The sequence below is a fragment of the Hyla sarda genome, chromosome 10, assembly GCF_029499605.1.
Source record: "Hyla sarda isolate aHylSar1 chromosome 10, aHylSar1.hap1, whole genome shotgun sequence".
In the NCBI taxonomy this organism is placed as follows: Eukaryota; Metazoa; Chordata; class Amphibia; order Anura; family Hylidae; genus Hyla; species Hyla sarda.
In genome coordinates this window covers 59,328,572-59,355,914 of record NC_079198.1, presented here as the reverse complement: position 1 = coordinate 59,355,914, position 27,343 = coordinate 59,328,572, and the positions used below count along the sequence as shown (strand labels likewise).

The 27,343-nt window shown below is 41.1% G+C and overlaps 1 protein-coding gene across 1 annotated transcript in view; it reads left to right on the top strand.

Annotated features, from left to right (window-relative positions):
• The window catches only part of CACNG6 (calcium voltage-gated channel auxiliary subunit gamma 6), a 203,130-nt gene that overhangs the window by 143,284 nt on the left and 32,503 nt on the right, over window positions 1-27,343 (top strand). Inside the window, exon 2 of the mRNA XM_056542869.1 lies at window positions 21,297-21,371. Within this exon, the coding sequence (XP_056398844.1) occupies window positions 21,297-21,371 (75 nt within the window). The remainder of the gene's footprint in view (window positions 1-21,296; window positions 21,372-27,343) is intronic.

Sequence of the window (27,343 nt, the reverse complement as noted above, 5' to 3'; positions counted from 1 at the left end):
TAGAGGTGTAGAACACTTTGCCTTGCTGTAACAAGCATAGGGTGTGTGTTTGGATAGTAAAATAATACTGTTATTCAGTATGAAATGCAGAATCACTGTCGCAGAGTGACACAATGACAGAGCCTGGAGGTGGCATCAGTATGAAGAGTCAAAGCTTGGAGATGGCGGCAGCATGAGGAGATCATATAGTGCCTAAATGATACAGCGTGGAGGTGGTGGCAGTATGAGGAGACCATATAGTGGCTGAATGACCAAGCCCGGAGGTGGCAACAGCCTGATGAGACCATAGGCCCTCACAATTGAAAATATTTAAGATATTTTTAAACATTTAAATTGAAGATTTAAATTAGAAGAAACTGAAAAGTTTTATTTAATGTGCCAGCAGCATGAGCAGAAGTGACACAGCCTGGAGGTGGCAGAAGCATGAGGAGACCATATAGTGGCTGAATGACACAGCCTGGAGGTGGCGGAATCATGAGAAGACCATATAATAGCTGAATAGCACAGTCTGGAGTTGGTGGCAGCAAGAGGAAACCATATAGTGGCTGAATGACACAGCCTGGAGTTGGTGGCAGCAAGAGGAGACCATTTAGTAGCAGAATGACACAGCCTGGAAGTGGCGGTATCAAGACGAGACCATATAGTGGCTGAATGGCACAGTCTGGAGTTGGCGGCAGCAAGAGGAGACCATGTAGTGGCTGAATGGCACAGCCTGGAGGTGGCAGCAACATGAGGAGAATATATGGTGGCAGTGTCAGACAAGCTGGAGCTGGCAGCAGCATGAGGAGAACATATGGTGGCAGAATGAGACAGCCTGGAGGGGGCATCAGCAGCATCAGGAGTCCTGAAAGTGACCCGGTGACATAGTGGGGCGGTGGATGGCAATACCAGTACCCGGTGATGAAGGTGGGTGAAAAAAAGGAGAACTTGGCATCAGATATGTGGCATCAGGCCTGTGGCAGGATCAGAATAGTAGCTGAGGCAGGTAGGCAGAACCTTTTTTGTAAAAGGGTTAGTGTGCACAAGTAAGTATTGAGGATATGGATTACGTGAAACATAACTTTTAGCAATATTCTTAGGATAAAATATACCGTATATACTCGAGTATAAGCCGAGTTTTTCAGCACGATTTTTCGTGCTGAAAACACCCCCCTTGGCTTATACTCGAGTGCACTCTCCGCCCTAAGTGGTCTTCAATCTGCGGACCTCCAGATGTTATAAAAAACTACAACTCCCAGCAAGCCCGGACAGCCACCGGCACTCCGGGCATCCTGGGAGTTGTAGTTTTTAAACATCTGGAGGTCCGCAGGTTGAAGACCACTGCCCGGGCCTTCCTCGTCATCCAGACCCCCCCTCCCCCCTTTAATTTTTTACTCACCTCCGCTCGGTGGGACGTTAGGGTGAGCTGGTCCGGGCCATCTGTGCTGCAAAGACCGTCCAGTGGGGAGGGATAGTTGTTCCAGGCTGTCCATCTTCACCGGGGGTGCCTCTTCTCCATGCTTCGGGCCCGGAATAATGGCGTTGCCTTGATGACGACGCACTAGGACGTCACGTCCCTGTGCATCGTCATCAAGGCAATGCCATTATTCCGGCACCGGGCCCGAAGACCACTGTTAAATCAGACATTAACAAGTGATGATGATGAAGGGGGTGGTGTGGGATGATGACAGGGTAATGATGACAGGGTAATGATGAAGGGGGGATGATGACAGGGTAATGATGAAGGGGGGGATGATGACAGGGTAATGATGATGAAGGGGGGGATGATGATAGGGTAATGATGATGAAGGGGGGATGATGACAGGGTAATGATGAAGGGGGGATGATGACAGGGTAATGATGAAGGGGGGATGATGACAGGTTAATGATGAAGGGGGGATGATGACAGGGTAATGATGATGAAGGGGGGGTGATGACAGGTTAATGATGATGAAGGGGGGATGATGACATGGTAATGATGAAGGGGGGGATGATGACAGGGTAATGATGAAGGGGGGGGATGATGACAGGGTAATGATGATGAAGGGGGGATGATGACAGGGTGATGATGATGAGGGTGTTAATGACGGGGGTCTGGATGATGACAGGGGGGGGATGATGTATTTCCCACCCTAGGCTTATACTCGAGTCAATAACTTTTTCCTGTTTTTTTGGGGTGAAATTAGGGGCTTCGGCTTATATTCGGGTCAGCTCATACTCGAGTATATACGGTATGTACCCAAAAAAAATTTTTAATCAAACAAAATGAAAGGTGTGCAAAAAAATATATATATATATACACTATGTGCCACCTTCACCACCAAGTATTGATGTCATGCAAAAACCTCTAAAAGGTGAAGGGAACAACATATGGTTCATTGTAATCAGTGGCGGTAAAAACTTCCCCTGTAAGGCCCTATTCTCGCCCTATTAATTCCCTTCTTAGCAAGTGCTATTCTCCCCAAAAAAGGGTGGCCCAACACAGGAACCTCTCCCTATTTCCACATACAAACACTGCCATTTGCCAGAGTTTTCAGGTGGAAATAGAGAGAGGTTCCTGTGTGGGGCCGTCCTTTTTAAGACGAGTAACACTTTCCTTGAAAAGGTGGAAGGAAACAATGTATTGTCCATTGTAGCAGGTGGGGGTAAAAAATTCCCCTGTAAGGAATTGCTTTAAAATATAACCTTTAATAGTTTACTTATAAAATGCACCAATTTGTGACCCATAAAACAGGATTAAATTGAGAATGCACCAATAAATATATATATATATATATATATATATATATATATATATATATAGTCCTAAGCCCAACGCGTTTCCACTGCATCCAGCAGTTTCCTCAGGGGACAACTAATATAGGCACACTGACTCAAATGGTTAAAGTCTATACCAGGTGAGTACAATTTCAACACAAAGTTATCAGCTATAGATGAGTGCAACTGTTAATAAACATATATTGCTATGGCAACCATCATATTGCTCAATTTTGTATTTTAGAGAGTTTTAATAGATGTTGCTGTGGCAAACATCTTATTTCCACCGGACCAAGGAATCTCTAATGGACACCTCAGGGTCCATGGGATACGTTTATGTTGTCCGGTGTCCAGATGGAGTCGAGCGCATACCCACAATGGAGGGGAGCCTATTCTCAGGCTACGAGCGCTCGTTCTTGCTCATCTGTCCACAGTCAGGTGTCTGTCAAGGACATGTTTGAGCATAAGAAGCCAATGTCACAAAGTCACCCCCTTGCCCGGTTTCTGACAGCTGGCTTGTCTGAACTCTTAGCCCGCCAGCTTTTACCATACAATCTGGTGGAGTCTGAGGCGTTCAAAAAATTTGTAGCCATTGGGACACCGCAGTGGAAGGTACCCGGCCGAAATTTCTTTGCACAAAAGGCAATCCCCAACCTGTACTCGATTGTGCAAAAGGAAGTAATAGCATGTCTGGCACACAGTGTTGGGGAAAGCGTCCATCTGACCACTGATACCTGGTCTGCAAAGCATGGTCAGGGCAGTTATATCACCTACACTGCGCATTGGATAAACCTGATGACGGCAGCCAAGCATGGAATGCGTGGCCCTGCAGAGGAGTTGGTGACACCGCCACGACTTGCAGGCAAGCCTGCTGCCACCTCCTCTACTCCTCCTACTCCATCCTCTTCCGTAACCTCCTCAGCTGAGTCCTCTTCTGCTGTTGCGTCTTGCTCCACATCAACTGCACCCCCCCCCCCAGCTCCCCAGGTACTATTCCACATCCTGGATACGGCAGTGTCACACCATCTTGGGGTTGACTTGCCTGAAAGCAGAGAGTCACACCGCACCAGCACTCCTATCTGCCCTGAATGCACAGGTGGATCAGTGGCTGACTCCACACTAACTAGATATTGGCATAGTGGTTTGTGACAATGGAAGAAATTTGTTGGCATTGAATTTGGGCAAGTTGACACATGTGCTGTGCATGGCACATGTGTGTAATCTGATCATACAACGTTTTTTGCATAAGTATCCAGGCTTACGGGACATTCTGAAGCAGGACAGGAAGGTGTGTGGCCATTTCAGGCGTTCCTACATGGCCATTGCGCACTTTTCAGATATCCAGCGGTGAAACAACATGCCAGTGAGGCGCTTGATTTGCGACAGCCCGACATGTTGGAATTCAACACTCCTAATGTTCGACCACCTGCTCCAACAAGAAAAAGCTGTTAACGACTATTTGTATTACCGGGGTGCTAGGACAGCCTCTGCGGAGCTGGGAATTTTTTTGCCACGTTACTGGTTGCTCATGCGCAATGCTTGTAGGCTCATGCGTCCTTTTGAGGAGGTGACAAATCTAGTCAGTTGCACCGAAAGCACCATCAGTGCTGGATCAGGCCGTAGATGAGCGTGAAGAGGAAGAGTTGTGGTCACCATCACCACCAGAAACAGCCTTATCATCATCGCTTGCTGGACCTGCGGCAACGCTGGAAGAGGATTGTGAGGAAGAGGAGTCAGAGGAGGAATGTGGCTTTGAGGAGGAGGAGCAAGACCAACCACAACAGGCATTCCAGGGTGCTCGTTGTCACCTATCTGGTACCCGTGGTGTTGTACGTGGCAGGGGGGAAGAACATACCTTCAGTGAGATTACTGAGGATGAGGAACGGGACATGAGTAGCTCGGCATCCAACCTTGTGCAAATGGGGTCTTTCATGCTGTCGGGCCTGTTGAGGGACCCTCATATAAAAAGGCTGAAGGAAAATGGCCTGTACTAGGTGTCCACGCTACTAGACCCCGGTATAAGCAGAAAGTGCCTGAAATATTACCGAATTACCGCAAGTCGGAAAGGAAGCCGCAGTTCCTAAATAAATTAAAAAGTATGCTTTACACAGCGTATAAGGGTGATGTCACAGCACAACGGGAATCTAACAGGGGAAGAGGTGAAAGTAATCCTCCTCCTGCCACGAACACGCTGGCAAGGACAGGATGCTTTACAGACATGTTGTTGATGGAGGACATGCAGAGCTTTTTAAGCCCAACGCATCGCTACAGCCCTTCGGGGTCCACCCTCAGAGAACGACTTGACCGACAGGTAGCAGACTACCTCGCCTTAACTGCAGATATTGACACTCTGAGGAGCGAAGAACCCCTTGACTACTGGGTGTGCAGGTTTGACCTGTGGCCTGAGCTATCCCAATTTGCGATAGAACTTCTGGCCTGTCCCGCTTCAAGTGTCCAGTCAGAAAGGACCTTCAGTGCAGCAGGAGGTATTGTGACTGAGGAGAGAAGTCGCCTAGGTCAAAAAAGTCTAGATAATCTCACCTTTATCAAGTTGAATGAGGGATGGATCCCAAAGGGACTGACAATGGGCGATACATTCGACTAAAAACGGCCTGATGAGATGAGCTGCCTTGGGCTACAAATGGTCCACACGCTGCTGTATTTTATCTCTGAATGCCGGATGACTTGTGTGACTTATCCGCCACCAACTAGCTTTCAAGCCACAATGTTTTAGGGCACTTTCTGCCTGAGAAACAAATATCAATTTTTCTGGCAGCTGCAACAATACCTAATTTTTCAGACATGTGAACATACCTAATTTTCCTGGCCTCTGGTGCTGCCATGTGGCTTCAAAAAAAAAAAAAAAAAAGGGCACATAACAGGCATTAAACTGATAGGAGTAGCGTGTTAAGTAGTACTATTCTTATCAGTTTAATCTCTGTTACCTCCCCTATCAGGGGACTAGTATATGGCATGAGTTTTAGGAATCGGGAGATGGAAAAAGATGCTTGGTCAGATCTCCTACTTAAAATTTGGGGCACTGCGCGTACAATCTAATGTGCCACCAGATAGGAATAGTACTACTTAAGGCTAAGTTTACACTTGTTTTTTTTTCTGGCAGTTTTTGGAATACTGCCACTGCAGTTTTTGAGCCAAAGTCATAAGTGGATCCATAAGGGAGGAGAAGTGTAAGTACTTACCATATATGTCCTATTCCTTTTGAATACACTTTTGGCTTTGGCTCAAAAAGTGCAGTGGCAGCTTTCCAAAAAAAAGCCAGAGAAAAAACCAAGTGGAAACTTAGCCTAACACACCACTCACGTCTGGTGCCACATTAGATTGCACGCGCAGTGCCCCAAATTTGAAGTAGGAGCACAGACCAAGCATCTTTTTCCATCTCCCAGTTACTAAAATCGATGCCATATACACGTCCCTTGATAGGGGACATAACAGGGATTAAACTGCTAAGAATAGTACTACTTAACACACCACTTCTATCTTGTGGCACATTAGGATTGCACGCACAGTGCCCCAAATTTGAAGTAGGAGGCCCAACCAAGCATCTTTTTCCATCTCCCGGTTCCTAAAATCAATGTCATATACACGTCCCCTAAAAGGGGACATAACAGGGATTAAACTGATAGGAATAGTACTACTTAACACACCTTAAAATAATGCTGAGAGAGGCAACGCAGAGAGAGGAGTCTGAAGAAGAGGAGTCAGAGGAGGAAGGTGGCTTTGAGGAGGTGGAAGACCAAACACAGCAGGCGTCCCAGGGGGCTTGTTGTCACCTTTCGGGGACCCTTGGTGTTGTTTGTGGCTGGGTGGAGGAAGAGACCTTCAATGACATCAGTGAGGACAAGGAGCGGGACATGGCTAGCTTGGTATCCAACCTTGTGCAAATGGGGAGTTTGCGGTTGTGCAAATGGACTGTTTGCGGTTGTTTGGGTTGTGTTAAACGGGGAGTTTGGTCTGTCCCTGCGAAGCGGGTGTAACCTTTACACTTCCTGATCGATACAACATCATACCTGATGTTTTAAAGCATGTTATTCCAAACAATATAGGAATGTTAGGTGATTTATGCCTTTTATGGATAAAAACCAGACTCTGCATCAACTATGTAATTTTCCATGGGAGTTTTGCCATGGATCCCCCTCCGGCATGCCACAGTCCAGGTGTTAGTCCCCTTGAAACAACATTCCCATCACTATTGTGGCCAGAAAGAGTCCCTGTGGGTTTTAAAATTCGCCTGCCTATTGAAGTCTATGGCAGTTTGCCCGGTTCGCCCGTTCCATAATGTGGATTTTTAGGTGCAAAATTGAAAGGGTTATTATTTTTAAAAGGTAAGGAGGAAAAACTAAAGTGCAAAAATTGAAAAATGCTCGTTCCTTAAGGGGTTAAAGATATGATGGCTTATTTTTTGCGGCACTAATTCTACTTTGTAATGACATTAGTCCTTTTACCCAAAAATCTACGACAAAACGGAAAAAAATAATTGTGTGACAAAATTGAAGAAAAACACAATTTTTTTTAATTTTGGGGGCTTCCGTTTCTATGCAGTAAATTTTTTGCTAAAAATGACACCTTCTCTTTATTCTGTAGTTTCATAGGATTAAAATTATACCCTACTTATATAGGTTTGATTTTGTCGTACTTCTGGAAAAAATCATAACTACATGCAGGAAATTTTTTGTATTGATCAGACTTTTTGATCACTTTTTTCATGATATAAATGTGACCAAAAATACGCTATTTTGGACCTTGGAATTTTTTTGCTCATACGCCATTGACCATGCGGTTTAAAAAATGATATATTTTTATAATTCAGACATTTCCACATGCGGTGAAACCACATATGTTTATTTTTATTTACACTTTTTTTTTTTATGGGAAAAGGGAGGTCAGTCAAACTTTTATAAGGGAAGGGGTAAATTATCTTCATTAACTTGTTTTCCCACTTTTTCTTTTTTGCAATGTTATAGCTCTCATAGGGAGCTATAACACTGCACACACTGATCTTTTACATTGATCAATGGTTTCTAATAGGAAACCATTGATCAATGATTCTGCCGCTTGACTGCTCAAGCACTGAGCAGTCATTCCACAATCGGACAGTGAGGAGGAAGATAGGGGCCCTCCTGCTGTCCTATAGCTGTGGTCCTGCATTATAGAATGGGAGCGGACTCAGGGCGTACAGGTACGCCCTAAGTCCTTAAGGAGTTAATCTTTTCAAATGTGAGGCCCTATGGTCTCATCAGGCTGCTGCCACCTCTAGGCTCTGTCATATATCTGTAATTACCACAAGAATCCAAAGAAACAGGTTGAGGCGGCATAAATAAACCATAACTGATTAAATTACACATTCACAGTTTCATACGCAGTTTCTCAATACCAGCCATGTTTACTTACACATGCATGGCTTAATATTTTAGACAAACATATGATACTGGCAGGATCTACCCAGTAGCCCTCCCGGAACAGGCCTGTACAACTCAGAGGGATGAAAAACTGACACACTACTCTGTCATTGTGCAGCTCTGCGGTCTACACACCTCTAGGCTCTTCCATTGTGCCCCCATGTGATCTCCTTTTTATATTGATCTTGTAGTTTGACAGTATTTTTTCAATGTAAATGCTCCAGGCACCTGTGAGGCTTAGCCATGAGCTTGGGGGGGGGGGGGGGGATCGCTGAGAGGCAGGAGCTGGGATAGGCGGTAGCTGGCCTAGAGGCAGACCGCCAGCTCAATTTTAAGATACCAGTACAAGCTTTTTCACTGCAGAAACTTATAGCTTCGGGTTGAACCAAATGTTTCTGGTAAATTCGGCAAAACAGCTGAATCAAAATTTTTAAAATTTTGCTCATCTTTAGTTATTATGTGAAAGACTCCCTGGCACAGACAGTCCTCTTTGTACATATTAATTCTGGATGGTGGCACATTTCCTAACCAGCAGTCCACAAGTACATTTGCAGCCTCCAGTCCCAAAGCCCCTCCTGCAGAGTGTTTCACAAAAGAAAATACCATATTACAGCACAAATCAGAATAAAAAAAAGACATAAAATGGACAAAGCACATAGGCACCAAAAGACACACAAATGGACATATGGTAGGTAGGGTTGGACACACACAGATATGGTATATAGTAAGATGCGGCTGGGCCCTACACAAATAGGAAAAAAGTGCAAATATGCAAAAATCGAAGTCCAAATCAAATGTCCAACTGTCAAAATAGAGATGAAAAACATGGAATAAATAGCAGGGTGCTAGACCATAACCTACCAAGACACCAATGATCAATTTGCTTGTTACGCCCCCTGAGGAAGCTATTCTAACAAGCAAAACGATTGTTGGGGTCTGGGTAGGTTACAGTCTGGCACCCTGCTATTTATTACATGTTTTTCATCTCCATTTTGACAGATGGGCATTTCATTTGGTCTTAGATTTTTGCATATTTGCACTTTTTTCCTATTTGTGTAGGATCCAGCCGCATCTTACTATATACTAAATCTGTGTGTGTCCAACCCTCTACCTACCGTATGTCCATTTGTGTGTCTTTTAGTGCCTATATGCTTTGTCCATTTTAAGTCTTTTTTAAATTGTGATTTGTGCTGTAATAAAGTATTTTCTTTTGTTAATCAAAATTCCATATGTGTGTGCTTTATCTCTTTTTGTTTGGTGTTGCATGCACTTAGGAAGCATAGAGCTGTCAGAGCTGAAATTTTTTGTTTTTATGTCCATATATTTGTCTTTTGTATTTCTTTCTTTGGTGCTTATTCAGACATGTGGCTCATATCTATTTCTTACCAGTTTCTTTGTGAATTATCTCTGGTTATGGGAGAGTTAAAGGGATACTCCAGTGGGAAAAAAAAATTTAAATCAACTGATGCCAGAAAGTTAAACAGATTTGTAAATTACTTCTATTTAAAAATCTTAAAGGGGTATTCCAGGAAAAAATACTTTTATATATATATATATATATATATATATATATATATATATATATATATATATATCAACTGGCTCCAGAAAGTTAAACAGATTTGTAAATTACTTCTATTAAAAAATCTTAATCCTTTCAATAATTATCAGCTGCTGAAGTTGAGTTGTTGTTTTCTGTCTGGCAACAGTGCTCTCTGCTCACATCTCTGCTTGTCTCGGGAACTTCACAGAGTAGAAGAGGTTTGCTATGGGGATTTGCTTCTAAACTGGGCGGTTCCCGAGACACGTTTCATCAGAGAGCACTTAGAAAAGAACAACTCAACTTCAGAAGCTCATAAGTACTGAAAGGATGACGATTTTTTAATAGAAGTAATTTACAAATCTGTTTAACTTTCTGGAGCCAGTTAATATTAAAAAAAAAAAAAATTCCTGGATAATCCTCTAATCCCTCCAGTACTTATCAGCTGCTGTATACTACAGAGGAAGTTATTTTCTTTTTGAATTTCATTTCTGTCTGTCCACAGTGCTCTCTGCTGACACCTCTGTCCATTTCAGGAACTGTCCAGAGCAGAAGAGGTTTGCTATGGGGAATTGTTCCTGCTCTGGATAGTTCCTGACACGGACAGAGGTGTCAGCAGAGAGCACTGGGGACAGACAGAAAAGAAATTCAAAAAGAAAAGAACTTCCTAGCAGCTGATAAGTACTGGATGGATTAAGATTTTTAAATAGAAGTAATTTACAAATCTGTTTAACTTTCTGGCACCAGTTGATTAAAAAAAAAAATAATTCCACCGTAGTACCCCTTTAATGCTTCTAGCCTATGGGATCCTGGGTGGAGTGTTTTAAGCCCAGCTCTCCTTTATCCTGTTGCTGGTAATTTTCATTGTGTTCACACTATGTCTGTCATAGCACATGTTCCTAGCTAGGAGCCCATTTCTCTTTGGTATTGATGTCCCTCCATGTTTGCAGTGGGATGCATTTGTGTCCAGTGTGAATAGTGTGGGCAATAGGAAGGGACAGCATCCTTAAGGACAGTTAGGGTGCACTCACTCCCTGCCCCCCCCCCCCGACCCTCAGTAACCCCCGACCATGATGGTTATACAGTTAAATTCACACAGACTAGACCCTACATTTGCAGACATATTTTCAAATGAAAATCATAAAGCTGAGTGCTCCTAAATGTTTATGAACCCTATGTATTTGAATGTGTTGTTCAAAACTGTGTAAAGGTTCTGCAATGAGTGAAAATACCCAAAAATCTTACTAAGTTGATTTAAAAGGATAAACACTTGGCTAGCAAAGCCCTCTGCTTTTCAATGTATTCAAGTCTACACAAAAAGGTATCATAAAATGAGATTTAAAGCATGATTCAGAGTCCTCTTGTTAAAAAAAAAAAAATAATAATAATAATAATAATAGACAGTATTCCAAAAAAAGTATGGTGAAAAAAATAAATAAAAAAATAGATTTTTATTTACCTATGATCTATCTATCTATCCATTTATCTTTATATATTTGGCTGTGGGAGCATAAACTGTGAACAAAGACATGGCAAGTTTCACTAAGCAGTCTTCTAGATGTAAAATATATACACATCTATATACAGATGGATACCATGCTGCAGGAGGGCAAAAACACTTTGCTTTAAAAACAAACAAAAAAACCCACATTTTTAAATAAGTTACAAATATGTTTGGTCTTTCTATAAAATTCTGTACAATACAGTGAACTTTTATTTATAAATATTATATAAAACTGAGCCTGTCATCATTTTCTTCTTACCTAAACCAAAAGTCGCAGATCACTCCCTATACTCGAACATGGAGAGATTTACCAATCATGGTTGGTGGGGCAGGGAGAAGCTGCTGAGGGATGACCTGATTACCATTGGTTTGGGCAGCATGAAAGGGATGACAGATTCACTTCAAATGCCCACATATGTTTGTAGGAAATTGGTGCATAAAAACTACAGCTTGCATTTTAAAAGACCTTATAGATCTATATCAATGTAAAAAAAAAAAAAAAAAAAAAAAAAGATAATAATAATAATTATAATAATAATAATAATTATTATTATTAATTGTTATGGCTGTTTGGCTATGAATGTGGGAAGAGGAATAGCAAAAAAAAAAAAAAAAAAAATCTGGCCACCTCAACAAGAACAGCACCCATATATCCATCAGTGAAAGGATTTACTTATAAACTTTATAGCATACAGCTGTCATCCTCCTTTTTAGCATGTTAAGCATGTCATCCGATCAGTCATTAACTCAAACCCTGTAAACTTGAAAGACATGTAAGTCCCCTTGTTGTAGTCCAAGATACTTCTAAGATCTATGAGGAACAATTTAGAAGTCATTCCATGTGTCAAAGAAAACGTTTGTTCCACGTTGTCTTCAATAGTGCCTATACATGTTTCATGGGTTAACGTTAAATTTCTCTTTTTCAGTAGGAGCCTTGCAGCTTGATATTCATAACAATGTCTTCTTTGATAACATAAAATAAAAAATTTTACTTTACAACTAACTCCAAGAACTCGGATTTGACCGGAATTTTTTGGGGTGGCCGCGGACATTGAACATCTGCCAGTTCGGTTCGCGCGAACCCGGAAATTTGCACAATCATCACATGAGAAACGCATGGTGTTTTGGCACTCAGAGGAAGCAGGAAGTACAATGGCAGGGAAATTACATCAGGTTGACCAGCACTCCTTGCAACCATCAGATTATACAATAATTTGCTGGTTTGAGAGAGAGAGAGAGAGAGAGAGAATTGAGCAGGAACCATGGCAGAGCGATCCTGCAGGAGCAAAAAAGAGACTCATTTCACAATAACCTCGAGAGCAGGCTGAGCACAAACCCCAATTTACAGGTATGGATACACCTTAATAAAATGGGAATGGTTGGTGATATTAACTTCCTGTTTATGGCACATTAGTATATCACTTTGAATCCAACTTTTGTTTTTTCAATAGTTAAAGGGTCATGTGACACATGAAACTTATTGGGAATTTCACAAGAAAACAATGGTGTGCTTGGTTTTAACGTAACTTTATTCTTTCATGAGTTATTTACAAGTTTCTGACCACTTATTAAATGTGTTCAATGTGCTGCCCATTGTGTTGGATTGTCAATGCAACCCTCTTCTCCCACTCTTCACACACTGATAGCAACACCACAGGAGAAATGCTAGCACAGGCTTCCAGTATCCGTAGTTTCAGGTGCTGCACATCTCGTATCTTCACAGGATAGACAATTGCCTTCAGATGACCGCAAAGATAAAAGTCTAAGGGGCTCAGATCAGGAGACCTTGGGGGCCATTCAACTGGCCCACGACGACCAATCCAGTTTCCAGGAAACTCTTCATCTAGGAATGCTCGGACCTGACACCCATAATGTGGTTGTGCACCATTTTGCTGGAAAAACTCAGGGAACGTGCCAGCTTCAGTGCATAAAGAGGGAAACACATCATCATGTAGCAATTTTGCATATCCAGTTGCCTTGAGGTTTCCATTGATGAAGAATGGCCCCACTATATTTGTACCCCTTATACCACACCATACCATCAATTTTTGTGCTCCAACAGTCTTGGAGGGATCTCTCCAAAGTGGGTTAGTGTCAGACCAATAGTGATGGTTTTGTTTGTTAACTTCACCATTCACATAAACGTTTGCCTCATCACTGAACAAAATATTCTGCGTAAACTGAGGGTCCTGTTCCAATTTTTGTTTTGCCCATTCTGCAGCACCTGAAACTACAGATACTGGAAGCCTGTGCTAGCATTTCTCCTGTGGTGTTGCTATCAGTGTGTGAAGAGTGGGAGAAGAGGGTTGCATTGACAATCCAACACAATGGGCAGCACATTGAACACATTTTATAAGTGGTCAGAAACTTGTAAATAACTCATGAAAGAATAAAGTTATGTTAAAACCAAGCACATCATTGTTTTTCTTGTGAAATTCCCAATAAGTTTGATGTGTCACATGACCCTCTTCCTCTTGAAAAAACTAAAGTTGGATTCAAAATGGCCGACTTCAAAATGGCCACCATGGTCACCACCCATCTTGAAAAGTTTCCCCTCTTACATATACTAATGTGCTACAAACAGGAAGTTAACTTCACCAACCATTCCCATTTTATTAAGGTGTATCCATGTAAATGGCCTACCCTGTATATAATTCTGCAGCAAAGGGTGCACAGGTTTGATTTGTGGGCTTCCTGTCTCTTCCTGCAGAAGCCTTACTGTGCACAACATATACCAATCAGCATTGTTCCCAGCACATGCATTGTCAGGGTTTATTCGCACACACATTATATTTTCCCCATTGTAATACAACAGTGCAATGAAAAATGTGAACATTAACACACATTAGCCTTCGAAAAAGCCTGTACATATATATTCTTGGTTTAAACAGACAGTATACCTGCCCGGTGGTAAGATAACTGCACAGTTCAAAGCATTGCAAGTTAAGTTGACTAGAAAGTGAGTAAAAAAAATATATAGAAGGAATGTAGTACTAACCATAGGAGATTCTTCACAACTTCTTTTATATTTGTAGTAAAGGAATGTGTGGGGGCGAGTACGGAGGAAATATGCTGTTTCATGTCACACTGATGCTGAAGGATAGTAACTCTACTGTGTTATCTACTGCACTGTGTATAGTAGATAGCACAATAGAGGACTGTGCACTGTTACAAATGGATCTGGATAGGTTGGAGGTTTGGGCTGGGAAGTGGCAAATGAGGTTCAACACTGATAAATGTAAGGTAATGCACATGGGGAGGAAAAATCCGAGCTGTAATTAGGTATTAAATGGGAGAACACTTGGGACGAATGACTTGAAAAAAGACTTAGGGGTCTTAGTTAACAGGAAATTTAGCTGTAGTGACCAGTGTTGGGCAGCTGCTGCCAAGGCAAATAAAATCATGAGGTACATCAATGGGGCATAGATGTTACGACAAGGAAATAATTTTACCACTGTACAAACCACTAGTCAGACCACACATAGAATACTGTGTACAGTACTGGGCACCAGTGTACAAGAAAGATATAGTGTAGCTGGAGAGGGTTCAAAGACTGGCAACCCGATTAATAAGGGGGATAGGAGGACTTCAGCACCCAGAAAGATTATCAGAATTAGGGTTATTTATTTTAGAAAAAAAAAGGCTTAGGGGGGATCTAATAACTATGTATGAAAATATCTGGGGCCAGTACATAGATCTCTCCCATGATCTATTTATACCCAGGACTGTATTGATAACAAGAGGGCATACTCTTCATTTAGAGAAAACCAGCACAGACGGGGGTTCTTTACTGTAAGAACAGTGAGACTGTGGAACTCTCTCCCGGATGAGGTGGTCATGGTGAGCTCAGTAAATAGTTCAAAAGGGGCCTGGATGCATTTTTGGAGAATAATAACATTACAGGTTATGGATACTAGATTTATAGGGACAGAAGGTTGATCTAGGGATTTATTCTGACTTCCATATTTGGAGTCGGAAAGGAATTTTTACCTCTTGTAAGAGTTTTTTTTTCCCTTTCTCTGGATCAATTCAGTAGGGACTCATTAGGCATATGGGTTGAACTTGATGGACTTTGGTATTTTTTCAACCTTATGAACTATGACAATGACTAGCCATGAGTTGTGTCACGGTCAGCCTTTGGAGCGTGTTGCTGAGGTGATGGAGGGGGATGTAGTGGCCAAGCATAGCATTAGTGGCACTGTTAGTGGTAGCCATACTCTAAGGCATTGTGGTGGATATACTGAGGGGGACAAGGAGCCCATAATCAGACATCAGAAGTTCATACTGAGAGGAGTGGTGGGAATGTTGAAGAGGAGTCTGAGGATCAGGATTCCGACAGGCCTGTTGGCCTGGGCAGCTCAAGGAATAGGTAACATCAATGCTGCTGCATCTGCAGACTTGAGAAAAATATATCACTTTACATTATCCTGCCATGTGGAAATGATTTACTATTTACCAGGTGCAGGAAACAAGCCACAGTGCCATATCTGCAGAGAGAAAGTAAGGCATAGCTAGGGTCTGACTTTAGTAATTAGGCCTCTATGTAAGCACATGGAGAGGTATCACGATGCCTGGCTACAAATATAACTAGCTCACCAATGCCTGCTATCCAGTGGCTATAGTTAACACTACTTCACCACTGTCTGTTGGCTTCAGCTACCTTTAATCCCCGCTGCACACAATCATGTGGAGGAGAGGGTGGGCCACTCCATGCAGTTGTCGGTGTCTAGCACAGTCCATGCAGTGCAAAATAAAAGATGAAAAACCTCCTGATGTATGCTGGAATACTATCAATCCCTATAGTCCGCTATCACCTTTGCTGTTGCTACTTCCAGCCAGACCTTGAATTGTTTTTTAAACCTTCTCCTGTATGCTTGATACTAGGGCTCTTACCAGTCCCCTCCTTCTGTTGTATGCGGTATTCTAATAGACCGCATTCTCCTGCTGTATGTTGGATACTACCAGTCCCTCTAGTATGCCTTTAAAAAACTCACTGTTACACACTGCGCTCCGGCCGCAACCACCAGCCGTGAGCGCCGTGTCCCTGTGTCCCTGACTGCTGGTGGGGCCAAGATTCGCATCGCGGGACGTGCCCGCATGAAATTTAAAGGGCCAGTACGCCCATAATTAGTGAATAAACCTGACACCATATTATAAGCAGTTTGCATCTCCCACACTTCCCTGCTGGATCTTCAGTGCCTATTGCCTGAGAGAAAGCGTTCCTATTGCCTGTTTGCCATACACGTGTATCCAGACCTTCCTGCAAAATTTTTTGACTACGAACCTTCGCCGCCTGCCTTCTTCTGCTACATTGACCATGCTACTGCTTCTTCCTTCGGTACCTCACCTTGCCCAGTTACCTGTGTGGTCAAGCCGTGTCAGGGGTAGTGACCTGGTTGTCGCCTGCCGCAGCATGCCCTGGTTGAGACCAGCGGCACCTTAGACTCCTTAGAGTTTTTTTTCCACTTTTTATCCCCTTAATGACTCAGCCTATTTTCACCTTAAGGACACAGGCAATTTTATGTTTGCATTTTTGTTTTTTTCCTCATAGCCTTTTAAAATTCATAACTCTTTTATATTTCCATTCCCAGACCTATATGAGGGCTTGTTTTTTTGCGCGACCAGTTGTACTTTGTAATGACATCACTCATTATACCCTAAAATGTATGGAAAACCCCCAAAATTAATTTTTGTGTAAGGAAATTTAAACGAAAATCATAATTTTGCAAATTTGGGGGGTTTCGGTTTCACGCTGTATACCTCCATCTGCCATCTTGGCGATCAGATCAGCCATTATAAGTGCCGCACTGCCGCAGGTGCCGTGATCTGTATTGATCATGGCACCTGAGGGATCAATGGCAGACATCAGTGCGATCGCTGATGTCCGCCATTACCAGCGGGTCCGCGGCTGCTCGTATCTCGGTCTATGAGCTCGTATCACAGCTGTGCCATAAATGTACAGCGATGTGCGCTAAGAGGTGCTATGCAGTGCCATACATTTACAGCACATGTTCTTAAGGGGTTATACAAAAGCTAATTCCTCTTTTTATTTAGGGACACCAATCATGTCTCACCTCCCAAAAAGGGATAATTTTGCTAAAACGTGGAAAAAGTTACTGTGTCTTCCATTACCTCCATGTGCATTTTAACACCAGCAGGCATCTACCAACAACTAGAGATTTTTTTGTTAATAAGTCAAATAAATCTGCCAGCGCATTAACATGGATTACTGCATGACACCATAACTGAGCCTTAAAACCACTTTAAATCTACGTGAATGTGTTTAAGGGCCTAATTCCATTGCCGGTTGACACCAAACTAGTTAAACCAGAACTGAACATTTTGCTAAAAATTCAGCAAACCCAGTGAATCGAACTTTTCAAAAGTTTGTACATCTCTTGTCCTGAACAATTGACTCCAATCTTTGAACTCCCAGAACATGTAGGAATGCTACCTCTGACGTAGTGACTTATAAGGTTCTTTAGGTGCAGTTGACAATAGATTAATTGGCTTGGTGTCTAGAAAATTAACAAGATAAAACATATTGTAATGAAGGTATTCCAGTGTCAGTATTGTATGAGCTGTATATGCAAAGGATATGTATAATATATTGTGCAATGCGACTTAATTCAATTTCAGCTGCTAATTCAACTGCCACCATCATAACCCTCATGACAAAAAGGAGCTAGGAAAAATGTCTGCTTTAATGTCAGTGATAACAAGATCAGAGAGCGTGAAATTCATCATGAGCAGTGACTGACAAGTTGTTCCCCAATTTATGGCTCTCAGCCCATTTAACAGTTTTAACATTTTTACATCATTTATTTCCTAGAAGTTAAATGTAAAACTATACAGTCTGCATATATAATAGCTCTCTTTATAGTTGTTGACTTTGAATCTTTCCCAAATTCTAGTTAGATGTATATAAAGATGGCAGGAATAGCAAAACAAAAATAAACGTACATAAAATGGGGGGGGGGGGGAGAAAACTACACAGAAACAAGGTCAAACAAATAGTACATTTATTATTTTTGTACTATGGATGGCTGCTATTTTGGTTTACACATTGAGAAGAACAATTCAAATCTGACAAAGGGCACTTAGCTGCCTCTAATGGCTGTGTCAGCTACTGCATACAGTAGTAGAGCCTATTCTATTGTACTTTATATACTTCAGCCTTTTTATACAACAAACTGGTCAGAGGTTGCCATACACACAGTGCTAGTGACAGAAAGCATCCCCCAATGTATTGTGCATTCTAATGTTAAAATGCATTAAGATATACAGTAGAGTAAGACAGGCTCTCTATTGCAAGCGCTGTGTGTTTTGCAGCAGAACCAGGGCATGAGCAGCTCTTTAATTTCCGACACAGTCATTGGTGGCAGCAGAAGCCCTGTGTGTGTTTTTTCTGTGTGAAATAGAGCCACCAGAGTTAGGGTAGATTCACATGCACCATATATTGTTGAAGATATTTATGTAGCTGTTCAATTCATTTCAATGGAACTTGCAAAATGTGTTTACTGACAAAATATCCACAATTAAATAAATGCAATTGATATGCCACAATGTGTAATACAATACTGTGTTTGAGTATAGAATCGATTTTGTGAAAAGTAGTAAAAGTAATCCAAACATGCAAAAGTAGATGAAAAGTAATCCATACATACAAAGAAACCAAAAAACTACTGAGCACAATTACTGATATTTAATTAATACTAAAGATACCTTCTGTATAGAAAAACTAGTTGCATGCATTGCTCTGTGATTTGGGCCCATTCTTTCTCACAAACAGTCTTTAAAGGGGTACTCTGGTGAAAAACTTTTTTTTTAACCCCTTAAGGACGCAGCCCATTTTGGCCTTAAGGACGCAGAAAATTTTATTTTTACGTTTTCATTTTTTCCTCCTCGCCTTCAAAAAATCATAACTCTTTTATATTTTCATCCAAAGACTAGTATGAGGGCTTGTTTTTTGCGCGACCAGTTGTCCGTTGTAATGCCATCACTCAGTTTACCATAAAATGTATGGCGCAACCAAAAAAATACTATTTGTGTGGGAAATTAAAAAGAAAAACACAATTTTGCTAATTTTGGAAGGTTTAGTTTTCACGCCGTACAATGTATGGTAAGCATGACATGTGTTCTTTATTCGTTTGGTCAATACGATTAAAATGATACCCGTGATAACACACTTTTCTATTACCCTTGCGCTTAAAAAAAAATCACAAACTTTTTAACCAAATTAGTACGTTTAAGATCCCCCTATTTTGAAGACCTATAACTTTTTCATTTTTCCGTATAAGCGGCGGTATGAGGGCTCATTTTTTGTGCCGTGATCTGTACTTTTTATTGATACCATATTTGCTTATATAAAACTTTTAATACATTTTTATAAATTTTTTTGGTAATAAAATGTTATAAAAAAGCAACTATTTTGGACTTTTTTTTTACGTTCACGCCGTTCACCGTACGGTATCATTAACATTTTATTTTAATAGTTCAGATTTTTACGCATGCGGCGATACCAAATATGTATATAAAATATTTTTTTAACACTTTTTGGGGGTGAAATAGGGAAAATGGGGCAATTTACGTTTTTATTGGGGGAGGGGCTTTTTTCAAATTTTTTTACTTTCTTTTTTTACTGTTATTTTTACAATTTAATAATCCCCATAGGGGACTATTTATAGCGATCACTCGATTGCTAATCCTGTTCAGTGCTATGTATAGGACATAGCACTGATCAAGGTAATCGGTCATCTTCTGCTCTATTCTGCGGGAAGGCAGATCAGAGCAGAAGACTCCTGGAAGACAGCGGAGGCAGGTGAGGGGACCTACGGCTGCCGTGCTGGATGATCGGATCACGGCATCTGAGGGGTTAATGGCGGACATCCGCGGGTGTCCACTATTACCGGCGGGTCCCTGGCTGCGATCAACAGCCGGGACCTGCCGCGCATGATCCGGGCATCGCTCCGATGCCCGCGGTTATGCTTAGGACGCAAATGTACGTCCTGGTGCGTTAAGTACCGCATCACCAGGGCGTACATTTACGTCCTTCGTCGTTAAGGGGTTAAATCAACTGGTGCCAGAAAGTTAAACAGATTTGTAAATTACTTCTATTAAAAAATCTTAATCCTTCCTGTACTTATTAGCTGCTGAATACTACAGTGGAAATTCTTTTTTTTTTTAAACACAGAACTGTCTGCTGACATCACGAGCACAGTGCTCTCTGCTGACATCTCTGTCCATTTTATGAACTGTCCAGAACAGCATATGTTTTCTATGGGGATTTCCTTTTACCCTGGACAGTTCCTAAAAATGGACCGAGATGTCACCAGAGAGCACTGTGCTCGTGATTCAGCAGACAGCTCTGTGTTTCAAACAGAAAATAATTTCCACTGTAGTATTCAGCAGCTAATAAGTACAGGAAGGATTAAGATTTTTTTAATAGAAGTAATTTACAAATCTGTTTAACTTTCTGGCACCAGTTTATTTAAAAAAAAAAAAAAAGTTTTTCATTGGAGTACCCCTTTAAATCTTAAATGTTCTGTGGGCCTCTTCTATGAATGATGATCTTCAGATGATCTTTTCATAGATTTTCTATGGAATTTTGTCAGGTGATTGGCTGGGCTATTCTAGCAACTTCAGTTTTTTTCTTTGAAATCATTTCAGAGCTTCCTTGGCTGTGTGTTTGGGGTTATTGTCTTGCTGAAATGTCCATCCTTGTTTTATCTCCATTATCCTGGTTGATGGCAGCAGATTTTTGTCAAAAATGTCTTGGTAAATTTGCCCATTCATTCTTCCTTCAGTTATGTGAAATGTGCCTTAATCATTTGCTGTAAAGCAGCCCCACACCATGATGTTCCCACCTCCAAACTTTACTGTTGATACGGTGTTTTAGGGTAATGTGCAGTGTTATTTCTCCTCAAAACAAGGTGTTTATGGCATCCAAACAGGTTGTAACTTAACCCTTTAAAATATTAATAAACAGAATTTATATTTTTTTACTACACTTTACAATTTTACATTTTTATGTACATTTTTTTTTTTCATTGGTGGAGATTCAGACATGTTATTTACTTCTGTATCTTTTATTTTCTAGATTCTAACTGTTCATATTTCAAGTTTTTTACTACTGGGGAAAATGCATACATCTTTCAGCGTGTCACACACAAGGGTAAGTTCTTCTACATACTAGATATGTTGTCTGTCGCATGTAGTCCTCCTAGCAAAAAAAAAATAAGTATAATGCCTAATGATAATCTTTATGATCTTTATGCAGAATTTCCATAGCCTTTACATGCCTTGCCCCAAAAAACTTGTAATTTATGGGGAAATGAGGGTGACCCCGGAGGTAAAAAGTGCTTGTTTTGTACAATGGTTACGACTACTTTTAAAGGCTAGTACAGGTAAAAGTGAATGAGACAATCACCTAGCCAATATTTGTGTATACACTGATGTGTGGTGCTTAAGCATGCAAGGAGTACGTAATATACCGAAAAAAAGGGATCAAGTCCTGAGGAATTAAAAAGAAGATTAAAAGAAAAGAATTGAGCTCAAGAAATGTGGTGTCCTTATGTTTTTAGAGAATACAAAAAATTACATTTTGGTCTAATTGTCTGAGGTGGCCCATTTCAGAGATCTGGTGCTGCACACAAAAGCTTACAGAGATATATTGAATGGGAAGTTTACATTATGGAGGATGTTAGTCTTGGCCTTAGACATAGCACATGGGTAGTCTAATAATAATGAGGCAGTTGCATACAAGTTACTGAATATAGCCAATGAAGGACAAAAGCTTACCAAAACATAATTAAAAACTGGTGGGTATGCTTCATAGGAGTTATTGTAGAACCAAAAACCAAAACTGAAATACAGTGAAATCTCTTTTAGAAGATCACCTTAAATTGATTTGGAAATGAGTCTTCATGGGCATAGTCTTCTCAATGAAAAAGGGCTATCTGCTGAATTTATGGTGGACTGGAAATCCTTAAAAACTGGTTTGGAAAATAAAAAAAAGATCTAGAAATGAACCACTAGGAGACCAAAGAGTAGATTAGACTAGTCCAGACCAAGCATTTCCGAAGTTTAGAGATGAAGATGAGAGAATAGAAATAGATCAATAGCTAACAGTGTAGGATGGGCCAAGAGATTTTTTTTTGTTATAATTATTATTATTTTTTAATCAGTAATGAGGTGATAACATAATGTTTAAAAAAGCCAGGAGAAAGAGTTACAGTGTATTTCATAATGCATTTCATGGGGCATAGTGTGTATTATAAAGAATTTCAAGGACACAAATGTATTATAATAGATTTAAAAGGACATTGGAGTGTTTTTTTGGGGAAGCAGTGGGCACAGCATGTAGAGCTGTTGTAAATAAATGGTGATGAATAAATAATTGATTATAAAGAATGAATGAATAAAGAATGAATAAAGAATTAAGAAATGGGCATATAGGTACAAAATATCTTTCTAGCAAATATATACAAGTACATACGAAGAGATCAGAACGCACTCACCCGGAGTCGATTGCCGTTACCAATACCAATGACGTTCTGATCTCTTCGTATGTACTTGCATATATTTGCCTTGTATCTGCTACCGAAGAGCACCACCCTGGTCTTCCCATATAGTCGATCCTCGTGCTGGCACACTCTAAGGTGGAACTATAGTACTGGACGATATTAACTATTGTGTCCGAGTTACAGCTACATGGTGGGACTGCAACATACTTAGCGGTGCCGGTGGTTTCATTTCTTTGTATATTTATACATCTTTCTAGCAAATATAGCAAATATAGTGCACAGATGGGGACCCATATGTATTACTATCAAATACAGCATTACCTGGGGTGCCACAATATACTTTTAACCCCTTAATGACCAAGCCCATTTTCACTTCAAGGACCAGGCCAATTTTGTTTTTGCGTTTTCGTTTTTTCCTCCTCGCCTTCTAAAATCCATAACTCCTTTATATTTCCATGTACAGACCCATATAAGGGCTTGTTTTTTTGCGTGACCAATTGTACTTTGTAATGAAACCTCTCATTTTACCATTAAATGTAAGGCGAACCCCCTCAAAAAAAAATTTTAGGGAGGAAATTTTAATGAAAACCAAAATTTTGCACATTTTGGAGGGTTTTGTTTTCACACTGTACACTTTACGGTAAAAATGACATGTGATCTTTGTTCTGTGGGTCAATACAATTAAAATGATACCCATGGCTAGATACTTTTATATTTTTGTACCGCTTAAAAAAAATGTAAAACTTTTTGTACAAAATCAGTAATCTAAAATCGCCCTATTTTGACCACCTATAACTTTTTCATTTTTCCGTATATAGGGCGGTATGAGGGCTCATTTTTTGTGCCATTATCTGTGTGACAAAATGTGACAAAAAATCAGGATTTGTTTACACCATTCACCGTACGGGATCATTAACATTATATTTTGATAGTTCGGACATTTACGCACGCGGCGATACCAAATATGTTTATTTTTTTTTTAAAAATTACGCTTTTTGGGGGTAAAATGGGAAAAACGGACAATTTCATTTTTATTGGGGGAGGGGATTTTTCACTTTTTTCACTTTTTATTTTTACATTTTTCAACTTTTTTTTTAACACTTTTTATGTCCCCATAGGGGACTATCTATAGCAATAATTTGATTGCTAATACTGTGCAGTGCTATGCATAGGACACAGCACTGCTCAGTATTATCAGTGATCTTCTGCTCTGGTCTGCTCGATCGCAGACCAGAGCAGAAGACCCAGGGAGACAGCCGGAGCTAGGTAAGGGGACCTCTGGCTGTCATGCTGGTTGATCGGATCCCTGCGGCAGTGCTGCGGGCGATCCGATCATCCAATCAAAGTGCCGCAGTGCTGCAGATGCCGTGATCTGTATTGATCATGGCATCGGAGGGGTTAACGGCGGACATCCGCGTGATCGCGTATGTCCGCCATTACCGGCGGGTCCCTGGCTGCTGATAGCAGCCGGGACCTGAGTAATTTATAGCAGCCGGGACCTGAGTAATTTAACCCCTTCACGACAATGGATGTAAATGTACGTCATGGTGACGTGGTACTTAACACACCATGATGTACATTTACGCGCCGACATGATCGCGAGCACCGGAGCGGTGCTCGCGATCATGTCGGCACGTAAATGTACATCATGGTGTGTTAAGTACCACGTCACCATGACGTACATTTACATCCATTGTCGTGAAGGGGTTAAATTACTCATCAAAGTATTAATATAGCGAAATATTGTGTGACTACCAATTACAAATATGCATACAATGAAGTGACAATGTTACTAGTCTATAGTCTCTGTATATATAGAAAATTTACTATCAATATCAGGTTTCTTAATGTATGATCCCCCACCTGAATGTACACACTCTGAATCAGCAAAAAAAGAAAAAAAAAAACTGCTACTACTGACCATACCAGTGGGTTACCTTGAAAATATCTTAATGTGGTCTCATGTGTGTAAAGGTGTCTAAGGCAATCAACTATCACACTCTGTTTTTTTATGGAGTTTTGTGGTGTGGTGGTATAGTCCAATTGCATGGAAGAGCACCCCGGTCGGCAGCATCTCAACCCAGCATGGATGTAAAGCCAAAAAAAAGCCTTTTTCCTGAAAATAGTGACGTCACTATGGCAGGCGCTGAGGACCAAAAAGCCTATGCATTACAGAGCAAACTTGCTCATTTGAAATGCTAAGAGGAGCTAGTCTTCACAGAGAGGATAAGGATCTGCTGCAAAAGAACCAGACATACCACACCAGCAGAGTAACGTATTGGCTTTAATGCTGAACTGGTGAAACAAGTGCACTTCTCACTCATGGATCTTTGGCATTTCCTGAGTGCCTTTCACCATGGTAGAGACTTAGGGAGTGCTAACTGTCTTCTTTGTAATTATTTGTTAATGTTCGGAATACCGTAATTTAATGGGTGGCTTTCTACCACCCTCATTCTTTATATTCACTTTATAAATTAGCATATATTTTATAGTAAAGCTGCATGGATTTGTTATTAGCAGCATGTATAAAAAGCTCCTTTATGGGTACATGATCTGGTCCCATCTGGGGAATCCTGTCACTGTTTCATTTCATAGGATTCCCATCTGGCCATATAAGGAGACAGCCCTTATACTTACAAGCCAAATGAGAAGGCTCAGTTTTCCCCCTGCACTCTCTCAGCTATTAATGACAGCAAAGTCTAATGATAGCACAGCTCTTAAGACAAAATGATATTCAGCGCTGATTTAATGTGTCACAGTATACGGACAAGACTTACCAGGCACCTTGAGAAAAAAAAAAAAAAGAAAAGTTATAAATTTGTTGAGGAGCCCACATTGAATACATACTGTATAATAGTGTGGAGACTTTATCATGCATGTTTTATACCATTCCCTTTTCTTGTTCTTTTTTTCTTTTTAATTCAATTGAAGTTTGTGGAAACCAATGATGCAGACTATATAAACAGTACTGTTGAAAATAAAATACTAAAATGTCAATAATAGATTTACTTAAAATACAATAAAATGACAAATACCAAGATGGACACTGGTGCATGTATAAAGTGTCTTACAAGTATAACAATATGAAACATAAACATTTACAAATAGAGAAAAAAAAATAATTATATATATCTATATATATATAGATATATATATATATATATATATATATATATATATATATATACTGCTCAAAAAAATAAAGGGAACACAATGTGACTCCAAGTCAATCACACCTCTGTGAAATCACACTGTCCACTCAGGAAGCAACACTGATTGACAATCAATTTCACATGCTGTTGTGCAAATGGAACAGACAACAGGTAGAAATTATAGGCAATTAGCAAGACAGCTCCAATAAAGGAGTGGTTCTGTAGGTGTTGAACCACATACCACTTCTCAGTTTGTATGCTTCCTCACTGATGTTTTGGTCACTTTTGAATGCTGGCAGTGCTTTCACTCTAGTGGTAGTATGAGACAGAGTCTACAACCCACACAAGTGGCTCAGGTAGTTCAGCTCATCCAGGATGGTACATCAATGCGAGCTGTGGCAAGAAGGTTTGCTGTGTCTGTCAGCATAGGGTTCAGAGCATGGAGGTGCAACCAGGAGACAAGCCAGTATATCAGGAGATGTGGAGGAGGCTGTAGAAGGGCAACAACCCAGCAGCAGTACCGCTACCTCAGCCTTTGTGCAAGGAGGAGCACTGCCAGATTCCTGCAAAATGACCTCCAGCAGGCCACAAATGTGCATGTGTCCATTCAAATGGTCAGAAACAGACTCCATGAGGGTGGTATGAAGGCCCGACATCCACAGGTGGGGGTTGTGCTCACAGCCCAACACCATGCAGGATGTTTGGCATTTTCCAGAGAACAGCAAGATTGGCAAATTTGCCACTGGTGCCCTGTGCTCTTCACAGATGAAAGCAGCTTCACACTGAGCACATGTGACAGACGTGTCAGAGTCTGGAGACCCCATGGAGAACGTTCTGCTGCCTGCAAAATACTCCAGCATTACTGGTTTTGCAGTGAGTCAGTAATGGTGTGGGGTGGCATTTCTTTGGGGGGCCGCACAGCCCTTCATGTGCTTGCCAGAGGTAGCCTGACTGTCGTTAGGTACCGAGATGAGATCCTCAGACCCCTTATGAGACCATATGCTGGTACGGTTGGCCCGGGTTCCTCCTAATGCAAGACAATGCTAGACCTAGTGTGGCTGGAGTGTGCCAGCAGTTCCTGCAAGAGGAAGGCATTGATGCTATGGACTGGCCTGCCCATTCCCCAGATCTGAATCCGATTGAGCACATCTGGGACATCATGTCTTGCTCCATCCACCAATGCCACGTTGCACCACAGACTGTCCAGGAGTTGGCGGATGCTTTAGTCCAGGTCTGGGAGGACATCCCTCAGAAGACCATCTGCCACCTCATCAGGAGCATTCCCAGGCACTGTAGGGAGGTCATAGGGGCACGTGGAGGCCACACTCACTAATGAGCCTCATTTTGACTTGTTTTAAGGACATTATATCAAAGTTGGATCAGCCTGTAGTGTGGTTTTCAACTTTGAGTGTGACTCTATATCCAGACCTCCATGGGTTGATACATTTGATTTCCATTGATAATATTTG